At 35.8% G+C, this 25,629-nt stretch overlaps 3 protein-coding genes across 4 annotated transcripts; 1 reads left to right on the top strand and 2 right to left on the bottom strand.

Annotated features, from left to right (window-relative positions):
* The first annotated feature begins 282 nt into the window (after positions 1 to 282).
* LOC123865815 (protein timeless) lies at positions 283 to 19,318 on the top strand. The gene is made up of 17 exons (XM_045907399.1): positions 283 to 620; positions 6,975 to 7,081; positions 7,182 to 7,732; positions 8,031 to 8,184; positions 8,709 to 8,950; positions 9,445 to 9,725; positions 9,813 to 10,173; positions 10,901 to 11,092; positions 11,616 to 11,716; positions 12,597 to 12,795; positions 13,233 to 13,447; positions 13,917 to 14,392; positions 14,482 to 14,682; positions 14,771 to 14,954; positions 15,501 to 15,605; positions 17,669 to 17,833; positions 18,431 to 19,318. The coding sequence occupies exons 2-17, from the start codon at positions 6,982 to 6,984 to the stop codon at positions 18,663 to 18,665; spliced, it is 3,762 nt and encodes a 1,253-aa protein (XP_045763355.1). The 5' UTR covers positions 283 to 620; positions 6,975 to 6,981; the 3' UTR covers positions 18,666 to 19,318.
* A 1,053-nt stretch (positions 19,319 to 20,371) lies between these two features.
* On the bottom strand, positions 20,372 to 21,742 carry LOC123866595. 2 transcript variants are annotated; one of them, XM_045908285.1, is made up of 2 exons: positions 21,586 to 21,742; positions 20,372 to 21,308 (listed from the first exon to the last, which is right to left on the bottom strand). In XM_045908285.1, the coding sequence occupies exons 1-2, from the start codon at positions 21,595 to 21,597 to the stop codon at positions 20,652 to 20,654; spliced, it is 669 nt and encodes a 222-aa protein (XP_045764241.1). In that variant the 5' UTR covers positions 21,598 to 21,742; the 3' UTR covers positions 20,372 to 20,651. The 2 variants fall into 2 exon arrangements, with proteins under 2 accessions (XP_045764241.1, XP_045764315.1); XM_045908359.1 differs by lacking the exon at positions 21,586 to 21,742 and adding an exon at positions 21,424 to 21,444.
* A 1,248-nt stretch (positions 21,743 to 22,990) lies between these two features.
* LOC123867179 (actin-related protein 2/3 complex subunit 5-B) lies at positions 22,991 to 24,906 on the bottom strand. The gene is made up of 3 exons (XM_045909137.1): positions 24,722 to 24,906; positions 24,041 to 24,113; positions 22,991 to 23,305 (listed from the first exon to the last, which is right to left on the bottom strand). The coding sequence occupies exons 1-3, from the start codon at positions 24,886 to 24,888 to the stop codon at positions 23,066 to 23,068; spliced, it is 480 nt and encodes a 159-aa protein (XP_045765093.1). The 5' UTR covers positions 24,889 to 24,906; the 3' UTR covers positions 22,991 to 23,065.
* Between the last annotated feature and the right edge of the window lie 723 nt (positions 24,907 to 25,629).

Raw genomic sequence — 25,629 nt, 5'->3', positions numbered from 1 at the left:
ATAGGTTGCAAGTCTATGGCCTACGAGTATTCATGGTTTTTATAATTTTTTTCCTATGTGGAAACAGGGCCAGCTTTCCCAATTTATCATTCAGTTAAAATAATAAAAAAAGTTAAGGTAAAAGATAAAAGTTTCTAGATTTTCAATATTGACATTTTCATCATCTTCCCTAAAATTGAGAAGATTCTAACTGCTGGCAGCCTTTTTCTATAATACGATCCCCTGTCAATGTCATTCAAGTGCCAAAAGAGGAAGAGCCTTTTGGAGTGCCTAGTAATTAATTTGAATTTCTTGTTCTCGTTTGAAAGTCGTGTTTGTTGCAAGGAATATACTCTCTATTGTTGATTTGCAATTACTTTCGTTTCGAGACTACACCAATTTTATTCGTACATTATTAAAATTTCAAATATTTATTTGAAATTGGTATTAAAAAAAATTATTACTAATTTCCTATAATAATATAGTGTAGTGATAAGCAAGACAGAAGTGGATGCGTATAATATAATACTTTGATAACATTCATGGACCCTTTAATCTTCTGAATGACGTAGATCTTTGTGAAGTGTACCTGCAGAAGAATACGCTAATGGTCTTCATAAACACAGTTTCAAAAAATCAAAGTAAGCATTAATTTAGTTATTTATTTATTAAGGATAAGTACATATTTTAAGATCTATGAAATCCATGTTTTCTGGTCCTTATTTTGCTAGGTACATGGTTGTACCATGGATGATTTCTACATAGTTTACCAATTTATTTTTATACTTACTTATACTTATATACTTTATAAGTAATAACTACTAATATGTCAGTAAGTAGCATATAAACTTTGCACTCATGTCGTTTTAAATTTAGAATTCAAGCAGGTTGTGTTAAGTTTTTAAAGGAATGTATTTAAAACTATTATAATACCTTATACCTATGTACAATGTATTGACCCTCCCCAGCTTTACCCCCGTGTCTTACCTATTCTAGATAGATGGATAATTAATATGAATGTGTACCTATATTACAGTACAATACATGTAGTTGTATGCACATAATTACCATGAAGTAGGTACTACTTACTAGGTACAAAGTCTTGCATACTTAGTATTTAAGAACATGAATTAACTTTTGGTCTAAGCTTCCTTGTAAAGTTTAGTGAAGGTGCTATGGTGCAACACACAGAATTTGGATTCAAACATACATACATACATATATACATACATACAATACATACATGCATACATAGACTGCTAAAAATCATAACTCTTTTGGCTTTGCCGTAGTGCAAGGCTGTAGCCAGAAATTGGTTTCAGGGGGGTTTTATCCGGAGAAAAAAAAACTTCTACTCGACTTGAGGGGGTGAATACCTAGTTGCTTAGTGGAATTTTACCTTTCAATTTGACAGCAACATAGAAAACAAGAAGAATTTTATTTTGTTCAATACAGATAAAAAAGTGAGAGATGCACGAGCTCAGCCATAAAAAATGTTATGTTTTAAAGCACCTCACTCTACTTTTCTCATGGAAAAATAAAGAGTTTCTAGGGATATTCAATAATGTAAACCCATGCGGATGAAGCGCCGGGTAACTACTACAATAACTACTAATGCAATAAAAGCGCGAGCGAAGCGAGCGCAAAATTGTTTTGATTGTATTTACAAAAAATCTATATTAATATTAGCGACCTTTTTAGGGCTTATCTTCTGAGGCAAAATTTGGCATTTTTCAGTGGTAGCTTACAAGCTACCACTGAAAAATGCCAAATTTTGCCTCAGAAGATACAATACATTGTATAGGTATTTTATCCCAAAAAATCAGTTTCCACGGGGTTTGAACGAAGTTCCGGTAATCAACTAATACAATATAAAAGCGCGAGCCAAGCGAGCGCAATTTTTTTTGATAGATTTACAAAAAGCTTGTAAATTCGAAAACTAGTTATCATGCATTTTGAAAACAATTTCTTTTTGTCTGGGATTGAACCCCCAAAACCCCCCCTGGCTACGGCCATGCCATAGTGGGATAAAAATCCGAAATCGCCTTAGAAATGGTCAAACTCAAAAATCACGTAGATGACATCAGCTGTACACCCCAAAAATTTATCTACACCTTACATTAAGTTTGGTGACGTAAAACACCTTTGGTTCTCTGGTTTTGTTTTGCGCACACAGATCTTGGTAGGTAGGTACAGCGTGCTCCAGCTTTATGTAATCAGCCTATTTAGGTAGACCGTAGGTATTCTGTTGACGTCAACTTGGCAACGAAATAAAAACTACAAATGATTTAAATGTCCAACTATATCTATTATCTACTAGCTGTTGCCCGCGACTTCGTCCGCGTCCCGCGGGAATTGTCCTTTCCCGTGAATTTTCAAAAAAAAAAACTCTTTTATGCAAACCTTGTTCTGATAATAACGAACAAATCAAAAGCCGGTCAAATGCAAGTCTGGCCTCGCTCTCTTAGGCTTCTGTAAATAATTATAAACATCATATTTTGGGAGTATGAAATATTTCTTTTCCGAGCTAGAACATCGCAATAAATCTTGAAAATAAAAACCAAAAAATGTTCCTTTGTTTTAGTAACAGCTTACAAAGTATTTTATAAATCGTTGTTTTCAGTACCTATTTGTTGTTTAAATACAGTAGGTATATGGTGCATAGTATACCGAAAATTCATATTCCTAACTAGTTTAGTTTTTGAGATAGCCCCGTTACAAAAATGATATAAAACTGATAACTTGCCCCCCATTTCCTTATTTTATAAGACAAAAAGAATAAAAATATATTCGTACTTTAATGAGCTCTAAACAATGATACCCCACATGCTAGGGTAAGAAAAACTATTTTTTTCCAACTCCCTGAGCCTCCCTGAAAAATTATTTAAGTAATTGAATTTCTAATTCAATATTTGGTTTTGACCCGACTACTGCGCAAAGCCAAAAGGAAGGGTTATGATTTTAGTAGTCAATGTAGGTATGTATGTGTGTATGTTTGTATCCAGATTCTGTGTGTTCCACGGTAGTGCCTAATTTTGATGTATGAGGTGTCAATTGATTCGTCGTAAAGGTCCGGGTGCCATAGGCTATATTTTATACAAAAAAAATTTTCAAAAGAAAAATAAAACCGACTTCAAAACCACAAACACTAAAAAGTAAAAAATAACTTTTGTTTAGCTACACTTGTAATGTGCCTAGGTATGAAGTCGAGCGAGCATATTGAAACAAAATTAGAAATCCAAGAGTGAAGCTCGCCCGACTTCATACCTAGGCACATTACAAGTGTAGCTAAACAAAAGTTATTTTTTACTTTTTAGTGTTTGTGGTTTTGAAGTCGGTTTTATTTTTCTTTTGAAAATTTTTTATTTCACAATTTTTAGTGGCCCCACTGTACTATAATATGCTATGCCCAGTTAAAACCCTACTGTTTACTAAGCTATTACACTGATCGCGAGCTATTTGCTCCTATCCATTGAGGAGTTCTGTTCTCCATCTCCGAAGATATTCATCAGATCTTCACCAAATTTATATGGGACCACCTGCACAGTATACCCTTTCAAACAAAAAAAAAATTTTCCAAATCGGTCCAGGGGTCTTTGAGTAATCGGGGAACATACATAAAAAATAAAAAAAAAAATAAAAAAAAAAGATTCCGACGAATTGAGAACCTCCTCCTTTTTTGGAAGTCGGTTAAAAAATTGTCTGAAAGGATGTTAAACATCAAAAAAAGCGGAGGTCTCCAAAAATTTTTTTTCCCTATTGTATCGAGTGGGGTGTCAAATGAAAGAGGAGAAAATTTAGAGCTCATGAATATAAATATACAACAGCATTAAAATATACCAAGCGAAGGAAAAACAATTTTACTCTAATATTCAAGCGTTTATTGAGACCATCGTAGTTGGGTTTTAGGTTTCAACTTTATCTTGTCAGTCAACGATCTTACACCAAATACCAAAATTTCAGGTTTGTAACTCATTGAGTCTACGGATTATTACAAAGTTTAAACTGTAGCGGTCGTCTGGTACAGCGCTGAGCGCGCACCGCGATCGATTCGCACGTGTACAGGACACGTGACTCGCGTGGCCTACTATTGGAGCGTAGGTCGCGCTCACGTGGACTCCTCTAAAGGCACAATTATTGGATTGTATTTATCTGGTGTTGCGTAGGATTTTATTTCTTTACTAGCTTATGCCCGCGACATCGTCCGCGTGGACTACAAAAACAAACAAACCTTTGCGGTTTAATTTGCAAAAATCCTTTCTCAGCGGATGCCTAAGTCATAGTAGTATCTATATTCTGTATGCCCAGTCCGACCTGTCCAGTAGTTAGTGCTAAGCGTTGATCGATCAGTCAGTCCTAGTTACATAATCCAGTCAGCATAGTTACCTTCCTTCATTATAGACTAGTTGACCCGCCCCTGCATTCCTCGGGTGGGTTTACCTAGGCTATTCCATTGCTAAATATGTTTCATATTGCAAATTACAATAAGTACCTAGTACCTACATAATATAAACCTTCCTCTTGAAATGTTCTGAATGATAAAAGTATCTAGTAAGTAATTAAAATGTCCTCTTAGATTAAACTTGCAGGGGACATACCGTAGAGTCTCCTAACTTCAACTTATATGCCTAACATCGGCTAAAATTTAAAAAATTCAATATTTTTTTTCCTTTTATGGAAACACTAATTGTAGTGATTTGGGAAGTATACATATTTAATCATGGCAACATTGCAATGTCATTTATCAAAATATTAGTAGCCATTTTGTCACAATCGTGGGTAACTTCGGATCACGCACACGCTTCTTTTTTACCGACCCCGAAAATTTGTGTCATTACTCAATACTGCTTGGAGGTAAGTTTTTTAAATCTTTACTACAGTTTACTCATATAATCCATTACCAAAATTAAAAAAATCATTCAGATATGTTCGTTAACTACAGAAATATTAGGGCAGACAATGTTAGGATACAATCTGTAATGTGATGTTTTTCTAACTTCGTCTGCCCTTAGGGTCGTCAAAATTAGAATAAGAACTTTTTTTTGTATTATACTTATATGAAAAAGTACCTGGTCTGTATTTTTTCTTACTCTATACCCTCTATACCTATTTAAAACTGTTATGTATCTGAATAATTACCAAAACGTAGATATATTGTATAAATAACTATATATTTCCTACATAACAAAATGTAAAGTAAGTTGATAAAAGAGTTGATTTCTGGCGCATTTAAGGTGTTTTAAATTAATGTTTGATAATAAAAGGTTTCTTTAAATATAAAGTTACTAGGTTTTTCCTGCGGCGCTGCCTGCGTGAATGTTGTTTTTTTTTATTGAATCCGCATGAACCATGGCTTTTTCACGATAAAAAGTAGCCTGTGTATTAAGTCAGGGTATAATTTATTTCCATTTCTAATTTCAGCCAAATAGGATAAACAGTTGAGACTTGTGATGTAGGAGAACTCCTGAAGGAGAATATTTTATCCTGAAATCCACGGTTTCCGCGGGATTTATGATAAACCAAAATTCACGCGAGCGAAGCCGCGGGCAAAACCTAGAAATTTTATAAGAAAAAACTTTTATTAACAGACATGCGCCAACCAAAAGTGCTAGAAATGAACTCACTTTTTATATTTATTTGAAGAAAATTAACAATTACAAAATGTACCACTATAAATTTATATTTGCAATAGTCGATTATTTTAATTTTATTTACAGGTAATCCAAAAACTCTAGACATGAATCGAGAAATCGTAAAAAAGATAAAACGATCATATACAGTTGCTCACAGCCAAGACATGTTGGATTTAGCATTAGAATGCCTAAGAAAAAGACAGTTTTACGATTACTACGATTAAAGTGTTTAATTCATTCATCATATTTCATTTTTATTTACGATACCTTTGTGCCACCCCTGAATTTAAGAACGATTTTGGACAAAGTACGCCCTAACTTCGTCTACCTAAATAAAAGTATAAAATATATAAAATTAAAAAGCATTAAGATAGTGTATTTGGACTTTTGAATAATTTTATCTTATTTATATTTTTTTGATAAAATTGGCATTATGTTTAAAATTAATTTCCTATGCATAGATGAAGTTTGGAATTTCACCTTAACTTCGTCTATTTTTTTAACGGTCATTAGCTTGCCTAAACTATAAACAGTAGGTACACTTTCATACACACATAAAAAGAACTATTACCATTGGATGATGTTTGTCAGACATAACAGATTTTTTTACATCCGATTGGCGGAAAATTTGAAAAAACGGTCAAAAGCAGACGAAGTTAGGGAACTCTACGGTACTGTAAGTAACGATGCGATGCGTAGAGGCTTATCGAGAGATTTAGTTTAAACATAAAATAAACGGTCAAGTGCGAGTCAGACTCGCGCACCCAGAGTTCCGTACTTAGGTATTTATTCCGACATTTTGCACGATAAATCAAAAAATTTATGCATGAAAATAAACAAAAATCTGTTTTAGAATGTACAGTCCTTTCATATGATTCTCCACTTGGTATAGTTAATTAGTTATCTTAGTTTGTAAATTGAAACACATTTCAATTTTTTTCGGTGATGAAACTACGCATTCATGGTTTTCGGATTTTTCCCTTCACTTGTGCAATAAGACCTACCTACCTGCCAAAATCCATGATTCTAGGTCAACGTAATCATAAAATTTAGAGGTAGCAATGTCTTATATCACACATAAAGGAAGAAATCCGAAAACCGTGTATATGAGGCTAGCACGTCGTCCTTGTAAATTGTAAAATCGCTTATAGGACATCCGCGGCTTCGCTTCGTCCTTCCGAACTTACGGCCGAGTAATATTTACTCGGCCAAACTTTACTTACACGTGAAAAAGTTTTCACTTGAAACTTTGCCTTGAGTCTTGAAAACATGAATGTATTTTTCGGGCTTCTTGTTTCTAAATTTTTGTTGCACTTTTATGGTACGTAGTTAGTCTAACTTATATTTGTTCCTTTGTTGCAGATAAAATATGGAGTGGGTTCTCCGAAGTCCCCAAATTCATAACACTTTCAGCAACCTTGGATTTCCACTTCCAGATGGAGGGTATCACATAAACGAAAATTGCAACTGTATGTGATAGTATTTATTTTATTTTATTTTTAAGTACAAAGAATGAAAGAAACAAATGTATTTAAGAATATGAATCAATTAATGAAGTTTTCATTTCAGCTGCTTTAGAGTCAATTTTTCAAAACCTTACCACAGAAGATAAACACTTGCGAACATATCGCAGAAGTATCAGCTTTGGACAAAATATTAAAAAAGACCTTATACCTCTGTTAATCAACACAAAAGATGATAAAACAGTAGAGCTGTTAATTAAGATATTCGTCAATTTAACCATTCCGGTAGAATGCTTACTGTCTTTAGATTCAGTTTCAAGGAGCGATATAGGGAGGCATACTATATTTGAAATAAATAATTTGCTCTCTGCGACAAAAATCGCACTTACTGATCACCGTGTCACCAAAGTTATTATTGAATTTTTAAAGAAGAATTCCGAAAATGAACAAAAGGGGAAGCTGTCTACGGAACAGTGTACAAATATAAGCAACACCCTTTTAATTCTGCGTAACATACTACATATACCAGAAGATGTCAATTGCCACAGTCCGACATATAGTGGTCCACCCCATACTATTCAAAATCAGTTATTATGGAATCTGTTTAGTCAGAGTATTGACAAAGTACTCATAAAATTGATGACCATTCCTGATGCGGTAAGTTTGTTGACTACTAACGATTTAAGTTTTGAATGAGATAATAATAATGTAAGCACTCCAAAACGGTCAAATAAATTAGATGATGCCCGCGTCTTCGTCCGCCTGGATTAAGGTTTATAAAATCCCGTGGGAACTTTTTGATTTTCCGGTATAAAAGGTAGGTCTTCAACTATATCCATGTACTCCAAGGACAAACCAACAGAAAACTCATACTTTCGCATTAATAATAGAGGTAGTGATTGTTTAACATGGCTCAAAGTCAAGCTGTGTGTTTTGTATTTTTTTCCTTTCATAGATAAACTGGGGAGTGACAATGGTGCAATTAATCGCCCTCTTGTACAAGGACCAGCATGTGACCACCTTGCACAAGCTGCTCAATATGTGGCTCGAAGCATCGCTCTCGGAAAGCTCTGAAGACAACGAGAGTAACACGTCGCCACCAAATAGGGGTACTGAGAAACAATCATTATAGACTAATTGACCTTTACTTATTTAATAATTAATTTATAGACAAATGTAAATTAAACCCCGAATCTATTAAGAGTATTTTACAAAGTGCGAGCTGCTGACTGGTCAGTAGAATGCCTCGAAGAATCGGCCATTTCAAAAACCGCTTAAGTCATAGAACTAGGTATATTTTTTTAAGTGCTCAATAAAAACTGTTTCATTCAAAAGTAAACGAATTTCGAAGGACTTTTGGGCTGAAATAGTTATTGAACTTTTTAAGAAATGTACTGACTTACATAGTTTTGATCCAGGTTTTTACATCTATCTTTGAGGAAGCATTCAAAACATAAAAAGCATGCTTCAGACAAACATGACTTTAGAAACAACTTTTTAGAATTTAAAAACATTATTTTACAAGATAGTTACAAGATGTTTTAAAATTAACTACCTACCTACTTGATAGGTATGGATATTAAGAATCAGTTTAATACGTTCTGTAAGCTAAAGTCCGCAATATTTCAAACAGGTAGTGATGATTCCTCACCTATGTTAACGTCCGATCCAACATCGGACTCATCCGACACGGGGGCCAGCGGGAAGTGCAACGGGGAGCCCAACTCTGTCAATAATGGCTGGGACGACTCCTCCAGGAACAGTGGCAGTGAAAAACAAAACTTTCAGCCTCAAAACACGAACAACGTGCCTAACGACTCTTGTGAGAGCGATCGCAGTAACTTCGTTGATAATCGTGACAATTCTTGTAAGAAAGTAAGTTGCGTTTTATCTCATTACTAGCGGTCTGCTCCGACTTTGCCCGTGTTATTTATACATAATAAGTATATAGCCCATGTCCATCTGGAATGCACTTTTCAAATGGTGTTTTTTTTTTTTTTAAATATGACAGTGATCCCGAGATTATTACCCATAACTACTTACAATATATTACAAAGAGTATTATAGGTAACCACTTACGGTCACACTATAGTTAAGATAAACTTACGTAATGTACCGAATTTCAGTGCTCGGCGACTTTAGATTCACAGATATTAAGCAGTTGGTGACTACGCAGGGCTCATAGCTGTTAGGTGCGGTTTAACTATTTTTATCACAATTTTACAACTCAAATTATTCCTTTTGAGTAATTATATTATTTCTGTTATTTCTTGCAATACCTAGTCCATCTCAATTCGAAGAAATAGATAAGTACATAGATGACTTGATGAAAGTGTGAGCAAAATTTTTATATTATTTAAAACTTACAGGAAAATAATTACATGAAAGATGGGACAAATACAAAAAATGTTACGAAAAATAATGAAAAGAAAACAGTTATTTCGGAAAATTCCGACTGTGGTTATGGAACACAGATCGAAAACCAAGAATCTATATCGACTTCTAGCAACGAAGACGAATTACCAGCGAAAAAGCCTGTTCACCAAAAACCGCATACATCCAAACAGAGAATAAATAACAAGGTTCGACCAAGTGTGACTCTTCAGGAACGTAAAAGAAAAAAAATCGTAAAGAGGGGTAAAGCAAACATGTAAGCCACCACTAAATTCACATTTCGTGATAGTCTAGGTATAGATACGTATCTTAATATGCTATTGTTAAATATATTTTTTTTCAGAATAAACGTGCAAGGTTTATCACACAACACGCCAACCGATGACGATATATCTAACGTATTGAAAGAATTCACCGTCGATTTTCTTTTGAAAGGTTACAACTCGTTAGTTCGAACTCTACATTCACAAATCCTCACGAATGTACAGCTAGAAATTGACACTTCACACTTTTTTTGGCTCGTGACCTATTTCCTGAAGTTTGCCACTCAGATTGAGTTGGATTTAGAACATGTCTGCTGTGTGTTGTCCTTTGAGATCATGTCATATTTAACCGCGGAAGGAGTGAACTTGTGTGAGCAATTTGAACTAGCTATCAAGTTGGACGGAAACGATTTAAAGCCAAGTATAAGGAGACTTCACCTGGTAAGTAATCCAATAGCTATGTACATATCTGTTCATTGATTAATGTCCTATTGCTAGAGCGTCGCGTGGCCAAGTTCTTTTCCTCTCTCGTCTCTTGACAGCGATATGAAGCGTTGACTATTTGTATACAGCTAAACGTTATTATAGCAGAGCTGGATGTCTCGTATTTACAGTCGAAGTTGGGTTTCCTTCTCCAGTTGCAGTCGATGTTGGGGGGTTCTTACCCGGGATGCAAGCTATCTCTGTACCAAATTTTATCAAAATCGGTTTAACGAATGGGCCGTGAAAAGCTAGTAGATACACTTTTGAATTTATAATATTCGAAAAAACAACGCTCTGCGAAACCGCTATCTCTTTCTGGATTGATGTACCGTACGTATTACGAAATTTTCAAATCATGACCATCTTAAATATAATAGAAATTGATATTACATACCTACTACTTTTTAACCCCCGACCCAAAAAGAGGGGTGTTATAAGTTTGACGTGTTTATCTGTGTATCTGTCTGTGGCATCGTAGCTCCTAAACTAACGAACCGATTTTAATTTAGTTTTTTTTTTGTTTGAAAGGTGGCTTGGCTTGATTGAGAGTGTTGCTTGTGTGGCTTAGCTATAATCAAAGAAAATCGGTTCAGCCGTTTGAAAGTTATCAGCTCTTTTCTAGTTACTGTAACCTTCACTTGTCGGGGGTGTTATAAATATTTAATTTACACTTGTTATTACGCAGGTTGTAACAGCTATCCGAGAATTCGTTCAAGCAATTGAAGTGTACAAGAAATCAGCGCATATTTGTAACAACGACAAAGACGAGCTTGATAAGTTGCAAGTTAAAATGTGTGAAACAGATGAATTGCGTTCGCTTTTAGTGCTGCTTTTGAGGTACTATAACCCGAAGTATCAATCCAAGCAGTACCTGCAGGTAACCAGTACATTCCCTTGTGATATTGAATTTTTAATCATGCAACAAAATATACAACTTGAGATTTTGGCAGCGGTTAGTGAGGCAGAAGAAACTAACACCCGTATATTCACAATCATTACTATGAGGTCTCGGAGTGCGTTTGAACGCATAGTGTGGATTTCACCAATCAGATTATTGACAATTGACGTGGCACAGAGATCTGATTAGTAGCACCTACGTTGTGTGTTGGAGCGCACTGTGAGCAATGATTGTACCTAACCTAAAACTCTTAGGCTGAGATCTATAGACCACACTTTGACTTTGCTCAGACTTAAGTCACTGATAAAACGAGACAGCGTTATAACTTATACCGCTGGCATAAATCGGTCTAGTTTTATCTGAAGCTTAACTCCAAGCAAAGTCGAAAGATTTCATCCTTAGTTTCGTCTCTAGCGAAGGAAACAAATGAATAAATAAATTTTTAATAAACCAACAGAATTGGTGTGATTTTAAATTCATTCTTTAACAATACTTGTTTTAGGATCTGGTCGTGACTAATCATATTCTTCTGATGTTTATGGACAACGTCATGAAATTGCCCGATTACAAAGGCACTGGCACTATGGTTGACCATATAAGACAGTAAGATTTTTACGTCTTTAACGCTGATCTGTGTGATTGATATGATGTGATATAGTATCTACATTTAATTTACAATAGCATAGAATGGCTTCGGAGAATAAGGTCAGTGAGGGGTCCTTAAGAGGTTGAAGGAACACTTCCTTAGGGGTCTCTTAACTGACCAAACTCTGCTGTTTATTTTATTTTATTTTTGCATCTTAGTTTTGAGGTTTGGTCTCCGATGCGCTCGAAGCGCAATGGACTAATCCTTAATCTAAGTTCCGTTTATTATTTTTAGATTAAGTATGTAAGTTGCAGGTTAGGAAATGTTGCATGTTTAGTATAAGTAAGGATCGGTTGTTAAGAGCGCCAGCTCGAAAACGAAACCTACCAGTTTGGGGAAAGGTATAATTGTAACCTGTAAATACTTAATAGCTAAGTTATGCATCAAGTAAAAAAAAGAGTTAGACTATATGTTTTGTTAACAGTTTTACAACAGTCACTATTATGACTGATGGATTACCTTGCAAGTTGCAAGATGTGATACTCGTGGCAATTTTGCCGCAAAATCGTCACCGCGACATGCGAGATAGCAACTTCTTACTTTATTTAACTTCTTCATATTTACTGGCTATGCACAACACTTTAACACACAACTGCAGACGGAAACGTTTAAGTGCGGAAACTAGCCCAGAGAGAAGATTTTACTGGCTGACTGATTTGATGGCCTGGACTGGACCGGACCAGATTGGACTTTCGAGTCTGGTCAAAACTACATTCACTATAAAATGCGCATAAGCTTCGCCTGGTTAATGACTTACACTGGGTCTTTTCTAATAGATGTAAAACTGTAAAATGTATAAAGTAGGTATATTCTTAAAGCTCTCATGTGACTTTTCAGATTTTGCTCCCCAGAAATAATGTATCAATACGGTCTACTCTTAGAGGATTACGAGGGAAACGGTGAATTCGTGAATGACTGCGTATTTACACTGATGCATCACGTTGGCGGCGAGCTGGGAAGCTTAATTTCACTGTTCCAGCCGAAAATCTTGAAGACATTCACATTAATTTGGAAGTCGGAGTTCGAAATATGTGACGTAAGAAGCTTTTGTATTTTTATTTTGGGATCTTATTCATTATTTTATTCATATACTTGGTGCAGCAGTTGAGGCGTGCCGCGTGAAAAGTCAGCAAACAGACCGAGTTACTTAAACATTTAGAATATTAGTATGGATGTATTGTTCGAAATGGCAATTTTCTAGTGAGTTGACCTACCGGTAATCGATATCTATATTATTTTTGGTACACAACAAAATAAGAGTAAAATTATTTACTTATCACATTTTTTTAAAGTAGTATTTTAACAATCACAAAAGCAAATAAACTTATACTAACAACGCTACAAATACTTGATTTGAATTGTGAAAGTGATTTTAATTGAATGTTTGAATGAAAACAATAATAGTGCCAGGGAAGCTTTATTGTTTTCTGTTAGGTACCTATTATATGAAATTTTTGGATTAATCCTTTGTAGGATTGGTCAGATCTAATAGAGTATGTAATAAACACATTCATAAAGAAGCCATACAAGCTACAAAGTTCAGTACAAGTCCGCTTGGACGCGGAGATGTTTGATAACGATACGAGGTTGAAAGAAATACTAATGTCTGCTGAAAACACGGAGGAATTCATGCCAGAAAAATTGTTACCGCAAGAAGAAAAATCGGTCCAACCCAATAATTCTGCTGGGTAAGTTATAATTAAATATTTATTATGTATAATAAATATACGTGGTGATAGGCTAGTGGCTAAGACGTGGCATGTTATTATTAAAAAAATGAATCTGAATTGTGATTGACGTACAATGTATATTATGAATATTAAATGACTATGACTATGACGTCGCGCTTCTATTAGGAGGGATGGAGGCTAATTCCCAGGACCTCTAATTTTAACTTGTCGGAGTTATGTGCATTTTATGCAATTAAGTATTCCTTGCTTTAACGGTAAAGGAAAACATGTGAGAATGCCTGAGAGTTCTCCATGATGTTCTCAAAGATATGTGAAGTCTGCCAACCTGCACTTGGTGGTCATCCCGGACTATACCCTAACTAAACCCTTGTTATTCTGAAAGGAGACCTGTAGTCTCCGTAGCGAGCCGGCGATGGGTTGATGACGATGACGACGGAACCCTAAAAATGATTTTTGTGTTTTTTAGTTGGACCGAAGATGAGCTATCATCACTGAGTTGGAATTTCTTGCAATGCAACGATTTACCAGATGTGATCGGGGAAATGGTGAAGATGTTCAAAGACGACGGAATTATAAAGACCCGCGAGTCGGTCGTTAAAGAACTTTATAATCAGTTCATCATAAACAAAGAACAGTTTGACAAACTTTCAAAAAAGGAGTCAGAAAAAGCTTCCAAGACCATAGTACAAGAAATTAAGGAAACTCGGGAGAATGAAATTGGCAAGCTGTGTGAGCAACTACTACAGGATGGGAAATCTAAATTTTTAGACTGGGTTCAAAATGTTCTTTTAGAATGTTGCTCTGCCAAAATATATTTGGAGAAGAAGACTTCGGAAACACTTTGTTACTCAACCTTTCCTGAAAATGGACAGCCATTTGAGAATTTTTCACAAAAACCTAAAGATTTGCCAGTTATATCACCGGTATCCTATCATTCATTACGTAAGTGCCAGCATATTATTACCTATTAGATTCTCAATACAGATTCCAAACTAATTATAAAATAAGATTCGATCTTTTGATATTTTCAGTTCTGAACCACTCTGTGCCACTCGTGCCATGGAACTGCCAGCAAGCCTCCATTTGCAAAGATTTGAAGTTTTTGCAACTTTTGCACAAGCTTGGATTTCATATGCCAGTGGATACTGGAAAGGTTTTTATAAGAATACCACATTTTTGGACACCCGATTTTCTGTATGAAGTAGCGGGCAAAATTTCACCTATTGATATTTGTAAGTCTGCAATCGAAAACTTATTTATGAATTTATATTCTTACTTGGGATTTTGATATGTGACAGTGATATATATTTTTTATTTCAGCAAAACTAAGATTTTCCCTGAAAGACATCTCTCAAAGCAGCATTCTGAATTCGGCTCAAACTAGCAGTCTTATTTTGCCAGAGCTCTCGAAGGGCAATGTGCTGCCACCGATATCTGATAACTTCTACCAGATTCACAACAAAAAACAAAATCACCTCGCATCAATTGTCAACTTTACGCCCATGTGAGTATTTGTATTGATTGTAAACTTTTTTTGTACAAAATATGCTTGCGCTTGACTATAATCATGCTTTACAAAAACCGGCCAAGTGCGAATCGGACTCGCGCACCGAGGGCTCCGTACTCAGGTATTTTTTCGACATTTTGCACGATAAATCAAAAACTATTGTGCATAAAAATAAGTTAAAATCTGTTTTAGAATTAAAGGGTAAACCCCTTTCATATGATATCCCACTTGGTATAGTTATCTTACTTTAATTGAAACACATTTTTTTTTAAATTATGTAAACACAAATTCACGGTTTTCAGATTTATTCCTTTACTTGTGCTATAAGACCTACCTACCTGCCAAATTTCATGATCCTAGGTCAACGGGAAGTACCCTATAGGTTTTCTTGATAGACACGACGGACGGACGGGCGGCGGATAGACAAAAACAGGTGAACCAGTTAGATTTACTCGAAAGCATTTACTTGAGATACTAACATCCATTTTTATTTCTACAATTTCGCTAAAATTGTTTATTTTTAAAAGTCAGTGTTCCTTTTAGGCCTGGCTCTTCTTTCACAACTACAGATGACAACGTGACCAAGCCCAGCTGGTTAGAAGTTGTACAAAAATCACAAGAATACAAAATCACTTTGGATTTAGGAAAGTAAGTGAATCGTTTTCTGCCCTGTAATTTAAGTTGTTTTTTTACAATATGTCTAATCGTGAAACTGAACTTGTGAATTGTTTAAAAGACCCGCACTTAGTGCGGGTTTCTCACAGATACCAGGTATTCTAAGCTCGGATACCATCAACCGTTGCGTCAGTTTGTGCTCTTCAAGGCAAAGTTAAAGGCTAAATTTGGACCATCTGAATTGATCACCCACCAAGTCACTACTTCCACTTACCTACTTGGAAATTGCTTCATTATTAAAAAAAGCAAAACGATAATCGGCTCTGTTTCGGTTCACAAGGCAGCAATTTCCAATAGGTACGACAATATTAAAAATTGCTGGACCGACCCGACTGCGGTTCGTCCGACTTCAACAGCTGAAGTCTGGTGAACATAATAAGTATCCTAATTAACGTTATAAATGTGAAACTGGATGTTTGGATGTTTGTTACTCAGTCACGCAAAAACAGCTGAACGGATATGGATGAAATTTGGAATCGAGATAGATTAATACATAGATTAATAGACAATGCTGTTAAAGCATATATTCAATGCGTGGGAGGGGTCACAGAATGCCATTGGTATTTTCTGTGATTTATCCAAGGCATTTGATTGCGTTGAGCACGAGACTCTTTTAGTTAAATTGAGCCACTATGGAATCAAAGACACTGCGCTTGGTCTCATTGCGTCCTATCTTAGTGATCGTATTCAAACAGTATGTGTGAGTGATGTGAAGTCATCCGGATCAGCCTCACTAATGGGTGTTCCTCAAGGCTCTATTCTAGGTCCTTTCATGTTCTTAGTATACATAAACGATTTACCATATGTAGTCCAAAATATTTGCGATATCGTACTATTTGCTGACGATACGTCTTTGATTTTTAAAGTCGATAGAAATAAGGACAATTTTGACGATATAAATGGTGCCATATCTCAGGTAACTCACTGGTTTACTGTAAATAATCTACTTTTAAATGCAAAAAAAACTAAGTGTATTGAATTCGCACTGCCCAATACCAAGAACACAAGTAACATTAATTTAATGATAAATAATGATATTTTGAAAATAGAAGAGACTACTACATTTTTGGGGATAACCTTAGATGCGAAGCTGCAATGGGGCACCCATATATCAACTCTTGCTGGCAAACTAAGCTCTGCTGCTTACGCGGTTAGAAAGATTCGACAATTAACTGACTTGGAGACCGCAAAGATAGTATATTTTGCTTATTTTCATAGTATTATGTCTTATGGAATCTTAATATGGGGTAGAGCGGCAGATATTGGGAGAATTTTTGTATTACAAAAAAGGGCAATACGCGCAATTTATAACTTAAAACCACGCGATTCACTTCGAGAAAAATTTAAGGAAATAGGTATCCTTACCGTAGCCTCTCAATATATTTACAACAACATAATTTTTGTAAGACAAAATATTCTTAGTTACAAGAAGGTTGGCGATCTACACAACAGGCTGACTAGACACCGTAACAGGCTTGCGACTCCTACGCTCCGTCTCAGGAAGGTCCAAAAGTCATTTGTGGGAATGGGTATAATCTTCTATAACAAAATTCCTCAGTCAATTTTGGACTTGCCTTTACACAGGTTCAAAAAATCTATTAAAAATATGCTCTTGAGAAAAGCATATTATACTATCGAAGATTATGTAAATGATAAAAAAGCGTGGATTTGAACTTCGATTCGCTCCAGCAATGCGCAGGACTTCAATTGCTTTTATACATGGCATAATATTGTATATCAAATCTTTGAAAAGAGCAACCGCCGAGTTTCTTGCTGGTTCTTCTCGGTAGGAAAGGCATTCCGAACCAGTGGTAGATGCTTTTGACGATTCGAAAGAACTTGTAAAAGTCTAATTGAATAAAAACATTTTGAATTTTGAATTTTGAATTTTGAATTATACCCTGGATAATTACATAGGTTACTTTTTATTCCGGAAAATCAAAAAGTTGCCGCGGGATTTTGAAAAACGTAAACCCACGCAGACGAAGTCGCGGGCATCAGCTAGTAAGTAATAATAGTGAAAATATCCATATCAGGTCAATAATCGCGGAGGATGAGGACGAGGTGATGAAGCTGGAGGAAGAGTCAGTGCGTGTGTCGCTAGAGGCGGTGCCGCCCGTGCGCATAGCCACCGTCTTGAGCGGCAAGCAGGAGCCCGCCGGCTTCAGCGGGCAGGCCGAGTCCGACTATTGCAATAATAGGTTCGTATCTATAAAGCTCCATTCAATACTGACATTATACGATATACAGATACAATACTAAATCACGTAAGTGCATAATATGGAAAAAAATCAATGTACTCGCGTGCTCTTTCTGATTTGTCTGACGGCGTCTGAGTCTGTCACCCATATGCCTCTATATATTAGGTATGTGAATACTAGTGCTTTTGCTCTGTCTGCCACGCTAAGTGCTGGTAGATGAGAATTCGACCTAAACGAAAAAGGATAGTACTATATTTTTAAGACCTGCTTATTTAGTTTGGAGATTACTCCAAGATAAAAAAAATATAGTGCTAGAATTTTATTATAGCTGAATTAGCACTATGTTATGTCTTGACACTTTTTTAAAATTTACTGACGAGCGCTTGGCTGCAATCAGACCTGCTAACAAATAATGATGCAGCCTAAGATGGAGCGCGGTTGCCTAGATGTTGCTTATTCACTCTTGACTTGAAGGTACCCATATTAAAAGTGGAAGGGAAAACTGATGCCGGAAGGGCGTCCAAAGTGTACTTTACTCCACACTGAGGTATTTGGGCATGTGATACTTGTGTTCTATAGTGATGTTTATCGGTGCAGCGTCTGCGAGACGGCGTCGGTCGCGTCGGACCTCACACGCATGTACGTGTCGGACGAGGACGAGAAGCCCGAGCCGCTGCGCGCCGACCGCGCGCCGCTCGTCGCCGCGCCCGACGCGCACGACCCGCACCACGCCGCAGACGCGCACAGCTCCAGCGACATGGAAAACTTCGTCGCCGGAAAACGACCCCGCGTTCAGTTTTTACCTCATTTTAAAACCTACTGTGGCTCATAATCCTATGCGATACGCACTTTTGAATAAAAGGGACGGTGAGCTAGTTAATAAGTTATAGCCGAGTTTTGTTTATATCCACTCTCTTGAGATCCAGAGACTTATTCGTTCGATTACGTAAATCGCTGAAAAACTTGAGGTCCTATAACCACAGCGACGTTAACTTTAAGAGAAGCTTCTCTAGCGCGCTCAAACGTAGTTTGGTTTTCATTTCACACAAACGTAGTTTGGTTTTCATTTGAATATTAACCAAATGAAACTCAATGAAGTTTTGTAGGCATGTTCTAGAAACTAATATCTGTATCTGTGATTTGTCAATTTTCATAAAAATATCTACTTTTAAAGATACACGTGTGAAGTAGTTGTGTCTATACACATGTCACTTTTGAACTAAGTATTTTAACGGAATACTTGCAAACCGCAGGCACATATTAGTTCCTAGAACTTGTCCACTAAACATTGAGTTTGATCGGTTGATATTAAATGAGAGCTGAAATACGTTTGTATGAAACGCGCTACGAATAAACTGCTCTTAAGTGGCTCGATTAACCGTCTTAAATCACTCGGGACCTGCTGGACTGACATCGAAAGAAATTATACTACAAGTTCCTGTTTGACAAAAGCTTTGTAAAAATCCATTTGATGTCCAATAGTCCGAAACGTACAAAATATAGTAATTAAATGATTTCTATGATAGGTATACATACCTACCAATAATATTAATATGTTTTTTATATACTTAATATAATTTTTAAACACATTAAGTAACCCAGGGTCCATTTTATATTACAATTGTTGATTAAGAAACAATTATTTTTAAGGAAAGTGATAACAGCTTTCGAAGTATTTATTAACATTTAAATGTTTGAAATTTTAGTTTTATTGGGGTGTGACTTTATTAATTAAGCTAGTTGACCCGGCCCGGCTTCGCACGGGGTGCCTATCTATTCCATAAACTAAATATGGGTATAAAATATGAATGAGTTAGTAGAGTCAGAGTTAACTATTAGATTACCTATTTATAAACCTTATGAAATGTTCTGAATACAATGAAACCCGTATTGAATTGCACTGAGAAATTTAGGCGCGCACCAACTTTTTTTACCAAAATCAATAAGGAAGAAACGAAAATGTATTGTGTTATAAGTTATGGCCAAGACTCTAATTTTTGCCAAGCTATAATATATAAGATTGAGATTGATTTGCTGTTACCCGTTGAGGAGATCCGTCCTCTAGCTCTGAAACTGTTCATCAGATCTTTACTAAACTGACAGTACAACTTTTGTAAAGATGAAGTCGGTTAAAAAAAGAATTGTGAAAATCGATTCATGATGGAGTTATGGAGTCAAATCGATTAAAAATTTGATCTCGTATCCTGACGAAACCCTAATGTTTTTCGGGATAAAAACTACCCTATATGTTTACCCGGCATACCAGCAGTATCACTATACCAAACATTTAAATCCGTTCAGTAGTTTTCGCGTGATGCGCACAGACAGACAAAAAATCCAAAAAAAATGTTTTGTTGTCTATATCGGTATAAAGATTTCTCTGATTAAAATTTTCAAAATATATTAAATGTACAGAATTTTTCCACTTAGTTACAGTTTTATTATAAGTATAGATTAAATGGGTAAATAGTACCTAAAAGATATTCTAAAAAATGCCAAAAAAATGGTAGTGGTTTAGTAAATAAATGTTAAAACGCATTCAGTAATTTTATTTAATAAATTATTTCATTTCAATCATATCAAAATTTAACAACATTGCATAACACATACCTACACATTTAATAACAGACTGCACACAACAAAAACTTAACAGGTCAACGTTATACACCTATATCACATTAATTTTAATTTATATAAACTGTCAGGTACACAACATTCACTTTGGTCATCTGAATTACATGGTGATTTTCTTTTACTGCCTTTAATTTTTGAGACATATTGTGTAGTACAGAATCGACCTAAAAGCTCACGTTCTACATTAATGATAACCTCCTTCTTGACCTGCATGATTTCCTTGCGAAGACTTTAAATTATTTAAATAGTTTTGGATAGCTAAGTCGTAACTTTTGGATTCAAAAGAATTATGCCCATCTAGATCGCCTTCCGATCCTTGAAAGTTTTGAGCCTGCTGGGTATAATGCCCAGGTGTTCCTTCCCCGGAATAGTCTCCGACATTAGGGGCACTGTAACCGTTACCATGATTTCCTTCTTCATAGGACTGATTCGCTGATCCATCGAACGTTTCCTGTTGTGCGTCATGCGGATGCTCTTGCACTTGGTAAGAGTTCCCGTTATGTTGCCGATCCTGGAATTGATTGCTATGGCCGACGTCGAGGGCCTCGTGTCCGTGAGGGTGATGCGCGACAGGAACTTTAATAATTTGTGGCACCGGCACTGGGTAAGGTTTGTTGACATGTACAGGGTATGGAACTTTCTGGACGATCTTCACCGGGTATGGGACCGGAACTTTGACTGCTACCGTTTTAGTAATCTTGATAACTCTTACTGGAGTTTCTGGGTACTCGACGTGCTCACCGAGATTCTGGAGATCCGTTTCATAGCCCTCTACCGGTATCACATGAGTATGATGTGACGCGAAACAAATAGTAGTGCAGCAGAGTAATATTATTAAGTTCTGTAACAAAAGTAAAAACAATGAGTGATGGTTGCAGGTACGTATTTAGAAATAATTTGAAAGTAATTTTAATCAAAATCTGATTCAATTCGTTACGTAACCGGAATTAGATTACATTCATTTATAAATTATCTAGTGTTCGTCATGAACGGAAGCATTTACTATGGTGATATAATAGGCCGTTATATAATCTGATTATTTCCGAGTAGGAGAGCATTTGATATTATGATTGCTAACGACGTAATGAACGAAACAAGATCAACAAAAAAATACTAACCGGTAGTTCCATTTTGAGTGAGCGTAAGACCAAGGTGGAAGTAGAACTATCGCCTCACCTCGGCAGTGTGTTGCCTTATATAGCACCTTCTCTAGGTGAAGAGAGGCTCGTGGAGCCGAACTAACGATTACTTTCTTTAAGTCACTTGCTATCGTTGTGTTCGTTTAAAAGCTGTGGTGCTGTAACATTCACTGCTGTAAGCTGGTCTAATAAAAACGTAGAAATAAAACTTTTGTTTGTAACAAGTTTTAAATGATTGAAATAACAGAACTAGAGATTGAAACTCGACTCGTATGTATGTGTACCTATGTGTTCCTCGACCTATCTATGTAGGTATGTTCGCGATCTTCTCAAAAATGAATTTCGATCATTTTTGGGGTTCCGTACCTCAAAACGAAACCTTTATAGGATCACTTTGTTGTCGGTCTGTCTAGAAAACCTATAACTATGTAAGGTAGGTACTTCTCGTTGACCTAGAATCATATAGGTAGGTCTTATAGCACAAGTAAAATAAAAATCCGATTTTTTTTTGTGATCACATCACAAAAAAAAATTGAAATAATAAATATATGATAAAGCCCTTTCATATTATGATACCCCACTTGGTATAGTTATCCTACTTTGAAAATTGAATCACATTTTAATTTTTTTTCTGTGATGTACCTAGCCATAAATTTACGGTTTTCGGATTTATTCCTTTACTTGTGCTATAAGGCCTACCTACCTGCCAAATTTCATGATTCTAGGTCAACGGGAAGTACCCTATTGGGTTTCTTGACAGATACGACGGACGGACGGACACACAGACAGACAGACAACAAAGTGATCCTATAAGGGTTCCGTTTTTCCTTTTGTGGTACGGAACCCTAAAAATCGGTAATTTGATAGAAGCTATACCCATAAAAAGTTAGAAAACCGAAAGGTTCAAGATTGATACCACTGTTGTTATTTATTACTATCTAGCTTAATTTATAGCCTCCTGTTAGGTACTTCTGGATAAAGTAGCTTTCTAATGGTGAAATAATTATTATTAAAATTGGTTCAGTAGGTTCAGATTTTATCGCTTACAAAGAAACAAATCTTTTCTATTTACCTACCTAACCTACCTAATACCTTACCTACCTAATACCTACCTTACCTAATTTACCTTACCTAATAGTTCGTTCACGCAGGCTGCGTATAAGCGTAGACGTAGCGCGTACCGTTGCGTATGGAACTGTATGAAACATAGCACACCGCTTACGTAAAGAGGCATTGAGAGGTTTTACGCGCGTTACTACGCACGTGTCATGTGTACGTGCTTGGTGTGAATCGGCCTTAAAAGGTATCGTTTTGATGTTGGAAAATAATTTGACTATTGACCATAACAACTTTCTGCAGAATCTAATAAATGACTCACTCAGCATAATATTATAAAGTTTATTAAGTAATAATTACAAAACAATTAATTATAAATAATTTTTTTGGAAAATACACAAAATTACACTTTCATCCTGTCTGACAAAACCCTGACAATAGATCCAGCACCTCCAATGTTGAATGCTTTTTCATGCCAAAGTAAAAGATGACCACTTGAGCCCTCTGATGTATATTCAAATCCTCTGTAAATATATTTCATTAAGATGTCTATGTCATCGAGTGATAAATTTGCCACAACTTCTTCAATTTGAGCTGATTTTACTGCAATTAATACTTTTAATGTAAGTGATAGTGCATTATCCTGCAAGCAGAAAATAAATACTTAAATTATAGTTGTAGCTCAGTTGCCTAGCTTAAGGATTAAAGCTGTTCATGGATGGGTAAGAATATAGGTATTGCATGGGATGCATTTTTTTTTGCATTAGACTAGCCCTTGGCTGCAATCAAACCTGCTGAGTGCTGGCAAGTCAAGATGCAGCTTTAGATGGAGAATACTATCCTAGAAGATGCCTATTCACTCTTGACTTGAAGGTACCCAAATTAAAATGTATAACCATTTCATCTTAATAACTAGTTTTGGCTTAAATAAAATGAATAAGGGTATGCTAAGCTGATCTTTTTTAAATGGTTGGTTGTTTCTCACACATTCTTGGTGGAAAGGCAGCTGAAGACCTAAAACATATCCTACTGGATATGTTGATGTGGATGGTTTTAAGGGTAAAACCATCTATATAATATTATAAATGTGGAAGTGACGGAAAGTCTGTTTGCTGGTTTTATGGTCCATCAGTTTAACTGAATTTGACAGAATTTGGTAGAGAGCTTATATCCCAGGGATGGTAATAGGCTACTTTTATCCTATAAAATCCAAGAGGTCCACACATCTTTTGGTACAGCGATAGCTAGCATCCTGGAAATAGACTTAGGTTACATTTTATCCTGCAAAATAAAAGTCCCCATGACATTTTGAAAACTAATCCACATAGACCAAGTTACAGGCATTATTTAGAATTTAATTAAAGTAGTAATTTCTTGCCTTGACTTGTTGATCAGATGATCCCAGAGGTGCGTTGTTCAACACATGTTTAAGAGCTTCAACATAACGACCTGTGTTTTATTGATTAAGGAAAGACATTGTTTATTGTTAACTAATCTAAATATGCTTGTTCTTGCATGATGTAGAATGAAAGCAACTCCAGAAAAAGTTATATTGGCAATACGCTGGCGACTAGCACTGAGATAGCTTGCATCCTACAGTCATACAAGAGAGAAAGGCTGAGATAAGAGATACCGTGGCCACCATGACTTATAAATACTAAAAATAGTTTAGATCTATTTAGTTGAATTAGTAAGTAAGTAATTGCGATAATCATAATACGAGTTTTGAATTTGAATAAAAACGAATAGATTTCTTTAAGTGTGAACTACATTAAAATTGGGATAACTACCGTTCACCCGCGGCTTAACTCGGTGAAAATATAAATCCCATTAAATCTTCTAAATTCCCTATACCGTAACGATTTCGAAAAATCCAGCCTTATATCTTGTTTACATTTTAAAGCGAACTCTGTTCAGCTTTCTAGGTCCAAATGTTAGGGCTGGGCGTTGATGAGTCAGGACTTTTTAAGTATTGTATTGATGAAAATAACTTCGAGCAGCGTACTAGTCTAATAATTATTAATTATGTTACGTTGTGTTGATAGTTTAAAAAGGATATTGGTTGAGTAACACACAAACTTCGCCCTCGTCCGGTCCAGTGGGCATAGATTGTTCAGCCTCATCTTCCTTGAAGTTATCTTCATTGTATTGATCTATATCGATTTTCCGGAACGCCGAATTAGAAGTATTTTTCGCCATTTTAGCGATTTTAATAGCCAAATTCATAAAAGGAAATGAACTGAATTTATCACTGTTTGTCAAATCAAATTGCAATCAAATTGCAATTGCAAATGCAAATTGCAAATCATAGAGTACAGACATACATCCTACTCTATGGTACAGACCAGTAGTCTCTAAAATGAAAAATCTATCCGTCTGCAGTACGACAAGGATCTTTTGGCACTTGGATATAACATTGACAGGGGGGCGTAGTTGTAGCACAAAGGCTGCCAGCAAAGAAAATCTTTTCAAGTTTAGGGAATATCTAGAAAATGTCAATGTTGAAAATTCAGTAAGTTTTATCTAATTTTAATTGAAACAGAAATTAGAAAAGCCGTTTCTGTTTGAACATCAAAAAGAATCATAAAAATCATTGATAGGCCAGGGACTTGCAACCTATCATGTTTACCTGCTCAAGTACTATATTTATCTAGTGCTGAATATAGTTATTAGATGCAGACATACTAATGCTATATTAATTTTATCATCAGAATGTATCGCGAAGTTATCTATTATATGGACTCTAATATTGAAAAAAACAGTGAAATTCAGATTTTGTAACTAGCAACGCCTCATATAAGGGGACAGCTTGGGGACAGCGTGACACTTAACAAGATGGCGGTATTAGTTTCGATTTTGGTCACGCGCCAAAAGATCCTTGTCGTACTGTACTCTATGATCTGGCTACAGATCTACAATAAGTTTGATTAAAAATATGACTTGACAGTTGACATTGTCAATGTCATA

This window comes from Maniola jurtina, chromosome 1 (genome assembly GCF_905333055.1).
Source record: "Maniola jurtina chromosome 1, ilManJurt1.1, whole genome shotgun sequence".
In the NCBI taxonomy this organism is placed as follows: Eukaryota; Metazoa; Arthropoda; class Insecta; order Lepidoptera; family Nymphalidae; genus Maniola; species Maniola jurtina.
Note: the sequence above shows the minus strand (reverse complement) of the source record. Positions and strands in the feature narration are given on the sequence as shown.

Excerpts from the sequence above, each read along its gene's own strand:
- LOC123867179 (XM_045909137.1), bottom strand. The coding sequence starts at position 24,888 with ATGAATTTGGCTATTAAAATCGCTAAAATGGCGAAAAATACTTCTAAT. Across the intron at positions 24,114-24,721 it reads GTTTGTGTGTTACTCAACCA|AGGTCGTTATGTTGAAGCTC; the intron begins ATATCCTTTTTA and ends TCAATAAAACAC. Across the intron at positions 23,306-24,040 it reads CATCTGATCAACAAGTCAAG|GATAATGCACTATCACTTAC; the intron begins GCAAGAAATTAC and ends TTCTGCTTGCAG.
- LOC123865815 (XM_045907399.1), top strand. The coding sequence starts at position 6,982 with ATGGAGTGGGTTCTCCGAAGTCCCCAAATTCATAACACTTTCAGCAAC. Across the intron at positions 9,726-9,812 it reads AAGAGGGGTAAAGCAAACAT|AATAAACGTGCAAGGTTTAT; the intron begins GTAAGCCACCAC and ends ATTTTTTTTCAG. Across the intron at positions 15,606-17,668 it reads ATCACTTTGGATTTAGGAAA|GTCAATAATCGCGGAGGATG; the intron begins GTAAGTGAATCG and ends TATCCATATCAG.